The sequence below is a fragment of the Salvelinus sp. IW2-2015 genome, linkage group LG15, assembly GCF_002910315.2.
Source record: "Salvelinus sp. IW2-2015 linkage group LG15, ASM291031v2, whole genome shotgun sequence".
Taxonomy (NCBI): domain Eukaryota; kingdom Metazoa; phylum Chordata; class Actinopteri; order Salmoniformes; family Salmonidae; genus Salvelinus; species Salvelinus sp. IW2-2015.
The window spans coordinates 24,275,303-24,289,626 of NC_036855.1; the positions used below are offsets into that span (position 1 = coordinate 24,275,303).

At 44.1% G+C, this 14,324-nt stretch overlaps 1 protein-coding gene across 1 annotated transcript in view; it reads left to right on the top strand.

The window, feature by feature from the left end:
• LOC111974013 (smoothelin) overlaps nt 1–13,744 on the top strand; it is an 87,200-nt gene extending 73,456 nt beyond the window's left edge. Inside the window, 10 exon segments of the mRNA XM_070447043.1 lie at nt 2,960–3,154; nt 3,435–3,510; nt 3,878–3,910; nt 4,874–5,056; nt 5,183–5,245; nt 5,366–5,435; nt 5,569–5,724; nt 5,811–5,937; nt 6,222–6,373; nt 10,141–13,744. Coding sequence (XP_070303144.1) covers nt 2,960–3,154; nt 3,435–3,510; nt 3,878–3,910; nt 4,874–5,056; nt 5,183–5,245; nt 5,366–5,435; nt 5,569–5,724; nt 5,811–5,937; nt 6,222–6,373; nt 10,141–10,312 — 1,227 coding nt within the window. The 3' untranslated portion in view covers nt 10,313–13,744.
• The last annotated feature ends 580 nt before the right edge of the window (nt 13,745–14,324 follow it).

The following is a 14,324-nucleotide window of genomic DNA, read 5'->3' on the forward strand; positions in this document are numbered from 1 at the left end:
GGAGTGCTGCAGAGATGGTTGTTCTTCTGAAAGGTTCTCCCATCTCCACAGATGGTGACCATCGGGTTCTTGTTCACCTCCCTGACCAAGGCCCTTCTTCCCCCGATTGCTCAGTTTGGCCGGGCGGCCAGCTCTAGGAAGAGTCTTGGTGGTTCCTAACTTCTTCTATTAAAGAATGATGGAGGCCTCTGTGTTCTGGGGGACCTTCTTTATTTTTTTATTTCACCTTTATTTAACCAGGTCGGCTAGTTGAGAACAAGTTCTCATTTACAACTGCGACCTGGCCAAGATAAAGCAAAGCAGTGTGACACAGACAACAACACAGAGTTACACATGGAATAAACAATAAACAAGCCAATAACACAATAAACAAGTCAATGACACAGTAGAAAAAAATTATGTATATATACAGTGTGTGCAAAAGGCACGAGGAGGTAGGCAATAAATAGGCCATAGTAGTGAAGAATTACAATTTAGCAGATTAACACTGGAGTGATAAATGAGCAGATGGTGATGTGCAAGTAGAGATACTGGTGTGCAAAAGAGCAGAAAAGTAAATAAAAACAGTATGGGGATGAGGTAGGTAGATTGGGTGGGCTATTTACAGATGGACTATGTACAGCTGCAGCTATCGATCGGTTAGCTGCTCAGATAGCTGATGTTTAAAGTTGGTGAGGGAAATAAAAGTCTCCAGCTTCAGCGATTTTTGCAATTCGTTCCAGTCACTGGCAGCAGAGAACTGGAAGGAAAGACGGCCAAATGAGGTATTGGCTTTGGGGAGGATTAGTGAGATATACCTGCTGGAACGTGTGCTACGGGTGGGTGTTGTTATTGTGACCAGTGAACTGAGATAAGGCGGAGCTTTACCTAGCATAGACTTATAGATGACCTGGAGCCAGTGGGTCTGGCGACGAATATGTAGCGAGGGCCAGCCGACTAGAGCATACAGGTCGCAGTGGTGGGTGGTATAAGGTGATTTGGTAACAAAACGGATGGCACTGTGATAGACWGCATCCAGTTTGCTGAGTAGAGTATTGGAAGCTATTTTGTAGATGACATCGCCAAAGTTGAGGATCGGCAGGATAGTCAGTTTTACGAGGGTATGTTTGGCGGCGTGAGTGAAGGAGGCTTTGTTGTGAAATAGAAAGCCGATTCTAGACGATAGGGGACATTCAATACTGCGGAAATGTTTTRGTACCCTTCCCCAGATCTGTGCCTCGCCACAATCCTGTTTCTGAGCTCTACAGAGAACTCCTTCGACCTCATGGCTTGGTTTTTGCTCTGACTTGCACTGTCAACTGTGGGACCTTATATAGACAGGTGTGTGCCTTTCCAAATCATGTCCAATGAATAGAATTTTCCACAGGTGGACTCCAATGAAGTTGTAGGAGCATCTCAAGGATGATCAATGGAAACAGGATGCATCTGAGCTCAATTTCAAGTCTCATAGCAAAGGGTCTGAACTTTTTTTTCTGTTTTTTTTTTTAATACATTTTCAAAAAAATCTAAAAACCTGTTTTCGCTTTGTCATTATGGGGTATTGTGGGTAGATTGCTGAGGATTTTAAATTTTTATTTTTATTTTAGATTAAGTCTGTAATGTAACAAAATGTGTGTGTGTACTACCGTTCAAAAGTTTGGGGTCACTTAGAAATGTCCTTGTTTTTGAAAGAAATGCAATTTTTTTGTCAATTAAAATAACATAAAATTGATCAGAAATACAGGGTAGACATTGTTAATGTTGTAAATGACTATTGTTGCTGGAAATGGCTGATTTTTAATGGAATATCTACATAGTCGTACAGAGGCCCATTATCAGCAACCATCACTCCTGTGTTCCAATGGTATGTTGTGTTAGCTAATCCAAGTTTATCATTTTATAAGGCTAATTGATCATTWGAAAACCCTTTTGCAATTATGTTAGCACAGCTGAAAACTGTTGTTCTGATTTAAAGAGGCAATAAAACTGGCCTTTAGACTAGTTGAGTATCTGGAGCGTCAGCTTTTGTGGGTTCGATTACATGCTCAAAATGACGGGAAACAAATAACTTTCTTCTGAAACTCTTCAGTCTATTCTTGTTCTGAGAARTGAAGGCTATTCCATGCAAGAAATTGCCAAGAAACTGAAGATSTCGTACAACGCTGTGTACTACTCCCTTCACAGAACAGCGCAAACTGGCTTTAACCAGAATAGAAAGAGTGGGAGGCACCGGTGCACAACTGAGCAAGAGGACAAGTACATTAGAGTGTCTGGTTTGAGAAACAGATGCCTCACAAGTCCTCAAATGTCCTTCTTTTTCATTGTTGCAAGTATAAAACACCAGGAAATCAACTTCAAGTGATTTAATTTTGGAAATCTGTTCCGAAGTATTACCACGCATAGACACGTGATCAAATACAAATGTAAACAAGGTTTGAAATGGTTATGTTTTAGTCAAATATTATCTGTTTGGCCTTCTTGCGGTCAATTTGCAGCCTACAACTTATTTATAATTATKTTCCGGCTCCCCGACCATCCACTCAAGAACAAATCATCCCGCGGCTGAGTCTAGTTGATCCCTGGTGTACATGCTCCCCCTCCCACCTCCAAAAGTTCCAGGAAGTTTTCCTGAAATCCTCCAGTGCTCATTCCATCCTAAATGTCAGCAAGCCTCTGTGTCTTTTCTGTAAACACAGCTGTAGGGGTTGACGGATCAGAAGCCTCCCTTTTCTGTCCCTCCCCTGGCCTTGTGTGTCCTGGTCCCATGGTTTCTCACCAGCTGGAGAATGGTCTTTGAGTATGATCGACCACCTTTTGTATCTGTTTATGTCTGTGCTGCCACTAACATTGACCCTCAGCTGAGGATAAAACATTATTAACACTCACAGTCTAAAATGGATACCAATCCTGATTTAAAAAGCTGTATAACCTGAAAATAACCCATCATTCCCTCGCCCTCTCTCTCTATCTGTCGGTGTAGATGGAGACAGAGCCTGTGATGGCCTCAGAGCCAGTGTTTGCAGTGGAGCCCTCGGTGCAGGTGGCATGCTGTCAGGCCCCGGCTACTGTACCCAACGGCTCTTCTGCAGCTCGGGCCAAAGTCGAAGAACGCTCCGGAAAACTGACTGCAGAACAGCTGGCCGCCATCGACGACGAGGAGCTCCTGGATAAAATGGTACCTCCCCCTCCCCCATATCACACATGCTTACAGTCCTCAAATCCTCAAACGTAAATGTGTTGCAATGTGGTGTTGTTGTTTTTGTGTATTAGTGAAGAGTTTAATCTGATCTGCTGAGAGAACTTATATTTGGGAAAGTCATACCTTTACATTTCAGTGTGTGTCTGTGGGTCTGTGTGTGTACACTACACTCTGTGTGTATTTGGAGCTATATGACTGAGTTTGTCTGAAGACCGACCCCTCTCATTCCTTCCGTCTGTCCTGTTCTTTCCGACAGCTGGATGAGTCCAGGGACTTTGAGGAGAGGAAGATGATCCGACAAGCCATGAGAGATCTGCGTAAGAGGAAGAGAGGTGAGAGACCACAGCCAGACTAACCAACCTCGTGTCCCTTCCCTCTCTCCAACCTCTAACACCTTTCCATTTTTCACTCTCTGTACTTACTTGACCACTCTATACCTCAACCTCATTTCTTTATTTACCTCCATTTTTTTCTTCCTTATCCATCTCTGTGTTATTTTCCCCCTCTGGTTTCATATTTGTAGCTGTTGTCTTTTCTCCATCGTTGTCTTATTTTAATTATGATATTAACTGCTGGGTCTTTCTGCTGGTAGTTTGACCTTCATCAAATCTAGTCTGCATTATGTACCTGCCTCATCTCTCGCCATTTTCCATCCTTATTTTCGGATCTTATTTTCACGTTCTCCCATCCTGCTCTCAGAGGCCGTACTGGGATGTACACAGGAGGAAATAGGTAGGAACATCCTGTGTGTTTGCGGACTATGTTAATACAGTATATGCATCCGTGTTAGTCATTTATCAATGTCCCACTTGGCTGTATCCCCTCATTGTCAACCATACTGTCCCACCAGTGCTGTTTCGAGCTTGTCACTTGAGTTTTCTCAATGATACACATTGATCATGAACTGACCAGCAGCAACCATGAACATGCGGAACCTGTATGGTGGACGATGAGGGAACGCATGAGTCTTCATGTTTTCTGTAGATGTTGGAGTGACTACCCAGCACTCACCACAGTGCCATATGTGATCTATCAGGATGATGCGGGACTTTATGATTCACTGACTGTCTCAGGGCAAACACACCTCATGTTGTTCCACATATGGATGGCTGGGTGCAAAGTGCTGACTGTTTGTTGAGACTCCAGACAGGACTCGGAACTCTGTATCAGACGTAGCTAGCCACCCAGTTAATCCCTGTATTACCCTTAACCCTAGCCAATCTGTTGAAACAGTAAGTGAGAGACCGGAGGTATTTAGTTCCATTATAATGAGCGCTTAACTGTGTCTCTGGGGATTAGGAAGGTATATGGACAGGTAAGACTGCTAGAGCTCCCAGGCATCGGGTAWCAGTAGTGTTGGACAGTGTTCAGTAGCCTTTCTATGCCAGTGTCTCACTGGTCTGACGTGACGTTCAGGGTCTCTGTTTGCACTCTTTGATGTTTGTTCAGCACATGCCCCACCACAGCACAGCCTGGGGTTGCTTCTGTTTGTCTTTCACCTGTGGGTGGCTGTTTGTGTTCCAAGGCATTTGATGGTGCTTTGGAAAGAATCTTGAAATGTACCGCCGCAAACATTCAACCCATGTTTAGTTTGGCTTTGTAGCAGATGAGATGCTGTCAACTTGTTGAGTGCCTCTTCTCCCTCTTTTTCCACTGACCTTTTCCTCCTGCCATCCCTCCTCTCCTCTATCTCAGACCAGAGAGAAAAGGAGAGAGAGGTTCGTCTTGTGGAGCTTCGGCAGCAGAGAGAAGAGCGCGCTCAGAAGGGTCGTACGGGAGGAGGAGGAGCTGAAGAGGTCGTGATGAGGAAGGTGGAGAAGTCAGCTGATGGCTCCACCCTCAGCCAAGTCACCAAGACAAACCACTTCGCCCAGTCTGGTAGGCCAATCATACACCATGTCTTAGGCTGACAACATGGCTGATACATTTGGGCAGTACACTAGCTCCTGCATGATCTTCCCAGGTCAGTTGAAATGGTTCTAATGTGTGTGTTTGTGTGTCTAGGGGATGGCAGCAGGACAGCTCACAGCACCATCATGGAGGCCAGTTATGTGAAGAAAACAGACAGTGAGTCATCAATGCATCTTCCTCCTCATTTAAATCATCATCATCATTTGATTGCTATCTGTTCTCATCCATATATTGTGTTGTGTGATCTCACCACCACCACCTCCCTGTGTTCTCTAGTGGGGACAGTTCAGTCGAAGTCCTACAGCTACTCGTCTACCTCTTCCAGCTCCGCCAGGAAAGTGGGCAGGTGAGAACTGAACCCATATAATACTGTGCTGTATTGAATTCTGTGCCTAAACCCTCCTCCTCTGCAACCCCTATAGGATTAACGGACATTGTGTTGAACTGTCATTTACCCCTTCTCTATCTTCCTCCATCAGTGTGTTTGACCGTGAGGATGACTCGGCGTCCCGTGCTGCGGAGCGCCGGCAGGCAGAGAAGCGTAAGGAGCTGATGAGAGCCCAGAGTCTGCCCAAGACGTCCGCCGCACAGTCCCGCAAAGCCATGATCGAGAAGTTGGAGAAGGAGAGCGGAGGGTAAGGATAGAAAGAACTGAGAATAGCAAAGAATGAGAAGAGTTTAAACAGGTCTATACTAACATAAACCAATCCCCCTTCTTCAGTCCAGGGAATAAAGCGGTTGCCAAGGTGAACATGGTCCAGCGCTCCGCTAGCTGTGTGGTGCCCAATGCCAACTCCATCAAGCAGATGCTGCTGGACTGGTGCCGCGCCAAGACACGCTCATACGAGGTGAGTCAACCCACCATGGCACTATGCTGAGTGTCCAGTCTCCTTAAAGATCTGAGGCATTCACACTTCACACTAGTTCATCCTGCTATGAGGCTTAGGCCTTTATATAACCCCTCTACTGCAATCAAAACCTGCCACCATGTCTTCTCTGTCAGCAATGCTGTGTTCTCTCACATACACTTGAGTCTAGTCTATGAGGTGACTAATGACATTTGGAAGTATTGGTTAATGCTTTGTGATTGAATATAGTATTCCTCTCCTCTTCTTCTTCTTTCCTCCTGCAGAATGTGGACATCCAGAACTTCTCGTCCAGTTGGAGTGATGGCATGGCGTTCTGTGCCCTGGTCCATAACTTCTTCCCAGAGGCCTTTGACTACTCCTCTCTCACCGCTGCCAACCGCAGACACAACTTTGAGGTGGCCTTCAGCACTGCAGAGTGAGTACACACATACACTTGTAAACTGTACATCATGCGTGCGCTCATAGACGTACTGAATGTGATGAAGTATGACATGCAGMCAGAACTTCAGCCCTGGGTTAAATGGAAGCTTCACTCTTGGAGTTGTTCCATGGCCATTTACAGCAGAATGGACCAGGGTCTGAGTGAACCATCCTCCGTCCCAAAGACCATCAATCGTCTGACCACCCCAAGGTTCTGTACATGGGAAATTAGATCCACTGTAGCTGTCTAGCTAAACCCCCCCCCCCCCCAATTGAACTCAAAATCCATCAAACATCTTGAGAACCAGAACTTCCCTCGCCTTTCTCTGCCCCAGACCCCCACACTCCTCTTTCTCTGCCCCAGACCCCCACACTCCTCTTTCTCTGCCCCAGACCCCCACACTCCTCTTTCTCTGCCCCAGACCCCCACACTCCTCTTTCTCTGAACAGATATGATCCCTCTATTGGGTATGTTTGTTTGACCTCTGTAAAATCAACACTGAGCTGCCAGTCTATGGATTCCTCAGGCTCAGCAGGACAGGACCTCTGGGTTCTCACCATCACCTAACCACCTAACTACCCATTCATGTACAGTAAGAATGCCTGCCTGAGGAAGGAAAAGAATGTGAATCCACAGGATACAGCCTTTGGATTCAGCTATTGGACTCAACTCACTGTTTCCAGAGGCCCTACAGTAAGAGGGTTGGGGTGGGCCTGGGCCCAGTGCTCTTTTGTTTTATCCCTCGTCTCTCTCATGTCTGTACAGTCAGCTCCTGGATCTGTTACCACTACTACTACTACTACTACTATCTCCTGTACCTTTAAACCTCCACTCTCCATCCACTCTCTCCTCTCAGAGACGTTCTCCTCAGTAACCGCTGTGTGATGTGACCCTCCATCCACCAACCCTGATCTAAACCAGGAAACTCCTGAGACTGACCCCTCCCCAAACAACAACCACCAGGTTACTACAGTACAGGAAGAGCACTCGAGTAACTTCCTCCCAGACCCCTCTCCTTCCCTCTCTCCTTTAATCTGTCCCTCTCCTCCTCCTCCTCCTCTTCCTCACTCCACCTCTGTCATCTCCTCTTTTGATGAGGTCATGTACTGCCGACCTCTGTCCTGTCACCCACCAGTGTCTGCTGTGTTCACCTGTCCTTAGAGCCACTGTGATGATGCTGCTCATGACGAGGACCATGATGACGTAAACACCGGATTGTCAAACACGTTTTCCTCCTAGCTAGACCCCCAACCCCCTCTTTGCCACTGTGCTGCACTGTCACTCCCTTACCAACCTCACCCCCCGCCACTGTGCCTCATCTGGAACCCTCTCTCACACCCCTCCAACACAAACACACCACCCTGTGCACCACCAGTGTGTTTCTCTTCTAGGTTCACCCTGTGGTCCATGTCTTTATGTCAGTGTAGGATTCTTCTTGTTTTTTCCTTGTCTCTTGTTTTTGTACTGGACAAAACAAAGCCAATGTTCTACCGTTGATGTCTCTATAACCCCATGCCCAAGTCTTTTGTCTCAGTGCACAGAAAAATAGAACAAAACAAACAAAAAGGCAAAATGGACGTCGCCTGACGCTTCATTTGCCATTTTGTTGTGTCTGCGTGTGTGCACATATTTGTCATGTTGTTCATGAAGCATGTCAACTCATGGATATGTTTGTCAACACAGGGAATGTAATGTTATGGTGTGTTTTTGTGTCTTCTCTCTCCCTCTCTCCACACCCTGGCTATTCCTCTCATTTGGCTGCTCACTGCTCACTCTCTCATCCTCCTTCCTTCTGTCTCCCTCACTTTACTTCTACCTGTTCACTTTTCATATATCTGTATTTTCTCTATTTTCGGCTTTCCTCCCTCTTCTCTTTCTCTCCCCCTACCTCACCCCCCCTCTCTCCCCCTGCTCCCTCTCCGGGGTGCGGGTGCAGGAAGCTGGCTGACTGTCCCGAGCTGTTGGACGTAGAGGACATGGTGCGGATGCGTGAGCCAGATTGGAAGTGTGTGTACACGTACCTGCAGGAGTTCTACAGGGGCCTGGTGACCAAGGGCCTGGTTAAAACCAAAAACTCCTCCTAGAGTCACACCCCTAGGACCCCAAATGCACTCATGGTGAGAGAGGGAACAGGCCCACGGAGGAACCTCACGCTGGTGCTGGGGGTTTATGGGGTGGGATTGGTGTGAGTGGGAGATTCTCAATTGAGGGAAAGTCTATACTCTACTCGTGTCCTCCGTCCTCTTCTCCGCCATGACCCAGAAACCAATAAGTGGTTGCCATATGTAGGATAATTCATTAATTGGTTAACCGAGGAGTTTCCTCATCTCCTAGATTGCCTCATCCAGCGGAGGATACCAGAGTTTTTCCCTCAAACCCTTGAATCAGCTGTTGTTTACTCTGAGAATAAAAACATACACACATTTGAAACAATACGCTACTTATACATTTATCCATAAAATGTCTAGCACAACTAGCTAAATGTATTTTTACCACTTTACACATGACATTTGCCTGATGACCAGCTAGTTGCGAAGGAGAGTCTTATTTCATACATGAGCATTTGTTTCCACGTTTCCTCTCCTCGATGACTCCTATCCTCGATTACCACTGACCTTTTTCAAAAGGAGGCGAGGAGAGGACAGAGAAGAGGACGTGAGGAATTGAACAAATCCAATTGAGATTCTCCCAGTGTGTGACTGTGGGTGTAGGAGTGCGTGTTGTCGGGGGGGCAGGATCAACAACAGTGCCACCAGTTCCATCATATTATGATGGTGAAGTCAGACAGGAGAAGAGTGAGCCATCCATTAATACAATCAAGATCATTATCCTGCAGGAAGTCATATGAAGTTGTAGGAAGCGTACTCTTAGTGTAGGTCAGAGCTCAGTTTTCTCCGCCCTGTGAGCCAGTGCTGGGGTCCAGAGGCCCAAACATGGACTGTGAGTGTGTGACTGCAGTCAGAGCCAGGTTCCAGGCTCCAGCCAGGCAGAGGGCCAGCCATCAGCACACCCCATCTGCAGCTCCACACTTTAAAAGGAGCTGCCGCAACACAACACTGGAGTGGAAACAGAGATTGGAAACAAAGTGGAGAGGAAAAAGAGATGTCAGACCTGTGCTGTGTGAAGCATGTGTATCATCTCCCCTCATTTAGTGACTTCAGAATTACTGATGTTTTTCTACTTGAAGTGTATAAAGCCCGGTCAGTTTATATCAGCCATCGCTGAATGACATAAATAGACTTATCTCCTTAGTATCGAACACAACAAAGAAAAACTTCATACAGAGTTTTACAGGGTTGACATTTGTGTTTGTCTTTGAGGGGCTAGGTTACTATCTGCTGGTATAGTAGCTGTGCTCTCTCTGACTCCCTCCCACCTTGCAGCTGTTTCCCAGAGCTCTCCCTCTCCTCCTGCTCTGCGCTCCTGGTTGGGCAGCTCACACTGCCATACTGTTGTCTTTGTCAGTCAACTACAGTACTTTTAGGATTTAGTAGTCAAGTGTGCCTCCATGTGGTTATATGCATGCATTGCACATAGATTATTTGGTTTACCAAATGGCAGAATATGTTTGGAACAAATACTTTGTAGTGTCTCCCTCTTGCCTGGTTAGGTTGGGTGGATAAAAAAGCTTTTGTGAGAGCGGTGTTTGTGGAGAGAATGTCATATTTTATCCTTACCATCACTCTGTTCATCTCTCTCTTTCGCCATCTCCCCACCTTTCCCTTTCTCCATCTCACCATCTCTCCATCTCCGTTCCTTAGGGAATGTGCCAACTGCATGCCCCTACTGGAGGTGGAGGACATGATGATCATGGGGAGGAAGCCTGACTCCAAGTGTGTGTTCACCTACGTGCAGTCACTGGTCAACCACCTGCGCAGGCACGAGATGAATCTCGCCAAGGCCTTTGCCAAACTCCAGGCCACCGACTTCTGATCTGCCCCTGAGCTCACAGTGTGTCCTCTCCCATCACACCACTATACTGTACCCCTCCTGTCCTCCTGAGCCCTGTCCCTCAACACCACCCCTGTCCCAACAGGCTGACAGCAGCCCAGACTCTGAGTGAGGGGTGTTACTGATTTGCACATCTCTGATGGCCAACGACAGAAGAGTGTTTGTGTAGGAGTGTCTATCTCTGATGATTATCTTTGTTGACAGTGGTGGCATGTCAGACAGAAATTCCCCTCCTCTGGACACACATTTGTTCAGGCTGTGCGAACCTTCCCAAAGGAAAACTCCAACGTTTTCATTATAGAGAATCTTTTTAAGCTTTAATTGATACGTTATACTGAAATGTAGTTGTAGTCCATCAGTAGGCAATTCTATTCATGCTTTGGAAGTCCTAGGTTTATGGCACCAACAAAACCCTGCATGAAATGAACATGAGAAAAATATGCATTTTATTGTACTCACTCACCTTAATGCCTACATTTTTTTTTCTGTGATAATTGTAAGATGTTACTCAAGCTGTTGGTGATGATGAAGAAAAATAATATGCATCTGTTTTATATTCCTTCAGTCCCCACTCTGGTTCTGTTTAAGGTGTTAACAAATCTGCTTGCTTTTTAAAACACATCTACTTGAATTGTTTTAAATAGTCCTTATTATTCCTATTTTGTTGTTAATAATTATCATTATTACTATTTAAGTTTATTCATAAGCACTGGTATGGAGGGATGTTATTCAGTCATTGTGTTATATAGTAGTTAGCATTATGACATTGGTGGATCTGTTTGTACAGCCCTATGCTGGGTAAGAACCATATCTGAATCTACAAAACCAGATGACGTTAAAGCCAGACTAGGTTGTAATAGCCTTTTTCTAATACTGAAATGTTATGAAAGTAGTTGTGTAACTATAATTAATTGTGTATTTACACCACTCATATTTACATAATTTTGGTCAGAGTGGAGAAACACCCGTGTTGAAAAGTAGGTTCCCAAGTGCTTCTCAAACAGGTAAAATCACACATTGGTGTTGTTTCTAGATTATCATGTCTTTATTTCAGCTTTTCTCCCTGTCCTTACCTCAGTTTGTTACATTGGGTCATCAAAAGAATCAGCATAGGGTTGTCACATTCATGTTTGAGATGCCAGCAAGAATAAGGCTGTGACCTCAACGATTTCCCTTCAAAATAAAAGTCCAGCAATGAAGATGGTAGAAAAATAATACAAATGGTCGAACCTCGTAACATTTTATTAGGACATTTTCTTTCCTAATAACATTTTTTTATTTTGTTTAACAATATTAAAAAAAAAAAAAGGAAAATAGTTTCCCAACGCCCATACGATCAGACTGAGCATTCCAATGGCCAAAATAGGCGCAGGGAAATAAATTATAAAAAATGTTTTTGAGTTATTTTCTTTAAATAAACACACAGACTGATTTATTAGACAGAGTAATGATTTAAAAATACAATTAAAAAGACTGCATGGGGGCTTTAAGGGCCACAAAATTAGCAGCGATAACTGGGGTGTAAACTCTGTGGATTTGGAAACTAGAAGTGCTCTTGAGTAGAATGGACACCCCTTTTACTGCGGCACAATGTACAGAACATTTTGTACAGTCCAATAAATTATAGAACATACACAAAAAAACATTGTTGACCATTTACGCCTGAAAAAAAAGACATATCATAGAAATAATTAAAATAATTATTTGTTTGATAATGTATAAAATATATTGATAATTGTGCACATTTTCCATAATTTTCTCCCTAATTATTAATATACAAAGTATACAGGACAGGACTCAAAATCCGTGACCTGGAAGTGCTTAGTTATTTTTGCCAGCTTCACAATGGTATCACATTCACACTGCCAGCACCATATGCTTTGAAGTTTTGTTTCATGAGTGTTTCTTTTCTATGAATCAAACCTATAGCCAGAACAAAGTTTATGGTAATGTAATTATTTGATTGAATATGAAAGGTTTGTTGGCGAGGCCAACTTCTCTTCTCTACATCCTTTGGCCCAATGAAGGCTGGCTTTCAGCTCAGTTGATTCTATGACCGATGAACAGGAGAGTATTACTGATAAAGGCTAAATGTACTTTATTTCCAATGTATATTTTCTGAACTTAAGTGAAGAAAAAAWATATATATATTCCATTATATATTATGATTTATTTATCAAGAATTGTAATACTTTTCAGTTAGATTTAGAACTGGTTTTGATGTAATTAACTRCTTTGTTATCTGTAATTGAGACTTGAGAAAGTTACACTTTTTCGATATTCCGCTCCTGCCAATTTGGCAACCAGAGAGAGCTTTCTCAAACTAGTGAATCCTGTACTGTACATGCAGTGCATTCAGAAAGTATTCAGACCCCTTCACTTTTCCCACATTTTGTTATGTTACAGCCTTATTCTAAAATTGATTAAATAAATACAAATCCTCAGCAATCTACACACAATACCCCATAATGACAAAGCGAAAACAGGTTGGTAGAAATTTTAGCAAATGTATAAAAAGAAGAAACATAAGTATTCAGATCTTTTGCTATGAGACTCGAAATTGAGCTCAGGTGCATCCTGTTTCCATTGATCATCCTTGAAATGTCAGGATCGAGGGAAAGATGAACTGAGCAAAGTACAAAGAGATCCTTGATGAAAACCTGCTCCAGAGCGCTCAGGACCTCAGACTAGGGCGAAGGTTCACCTTCCAACAGGACAACAACCCTAAGCACACAGCCAAGACAACGCAGTAGTGGCTTCGGGACAAGTCTCTGAATGAGTGGCCCAGCCAGAGCCCAGACTTGAACCCAGTCAAACATCTCTGGAGAGACCTGAAAATAGCTGTGCAGCGATTCTCCCCGTCCAACCTGACCGAGCTTGAGCGGATCTGCAGAGAAGAATGGGAGAAACTCCCCAAATACAGGTGTGTTATGCTTGTAGCGTCATACCAAAGAAGACTCAAGGCTGTAATCGCTGCCAAAGGTGCTTCAACAAAGTACTGAGTAAAGGGTCTGAATAAATTTGCAGAAATTTCTATAAACCTGTTTTTGCTTTGTCATTATGGGGTATTGTGTGTAGATTTMATATATTTTAGAATAAGGGTGTAACGTAACAAAATGTGAATGCACTGTACATGCTTGGACACATTGTTATAATTCCTTGTTTTTGTAGAAGAGTACTGGCCACCCCTCAGAGCCTGGTTCCTCTCTAGGTTTCTTCCGAGGTTCCTGCCTTTCAAGGGAGTTTTTCCTAGCCACTGTGCTTCTACATCTGCATTGCTTGCTATTTGGGGTTTTAGGCTGGGATTCTGTATAAGATCTTTGTGACATCTGCTGATGTAAAAAGGGCTTTATAAATTCATTTGTACTCCACAATTAAATGTAAATTAACAATTAAAACCAATTTAACACAAAATATTTGTTGTTGATTGTTTGTCTTTAAATTGTCTGTTACTGTAAACATTTTTCTTTTACAACTATTTGTCATCCCCTTCACTTTAATCCCCTTGTGCCTAAGCCCCACACACCAGGACACGTTACATCAGCCCCAAGCCAATCAGGAGATTTTACAGCTAGAGGCGTCATTCAGTTCCACAGTGTACAGGAAATCATTTTACACACGAGATCAGCAGAGAGACCCCATACTTGACACTTTGTGGTAAACCAACACATCACCAGAAATAAATGGACAAACAGCAGAAAAAAATGTACATGCAATTTTAGTGTGACCTTCAAAACCTTTGCTGATGCTACAGAGACTGTTCCCCCAAGTGCAAATCCAGGACCTGCTTGTCATTCTGATCCAAAACATTTCTGTTATGAGATGCAGAAACAAACTGGTCTTGGACCAGACCTGGGGGAGAGTAGCCCTGTCTGTCCAGGTCCACACTCCTCTTTACTGCTGTGAGGGTTATAGGTCAGAGTGTTTGGCCTCTCCGTCGGACTCTGAGGAAGCGTTGTCTGTGGGGGCTGAGGGGGAGGACTGGGACTTGGGG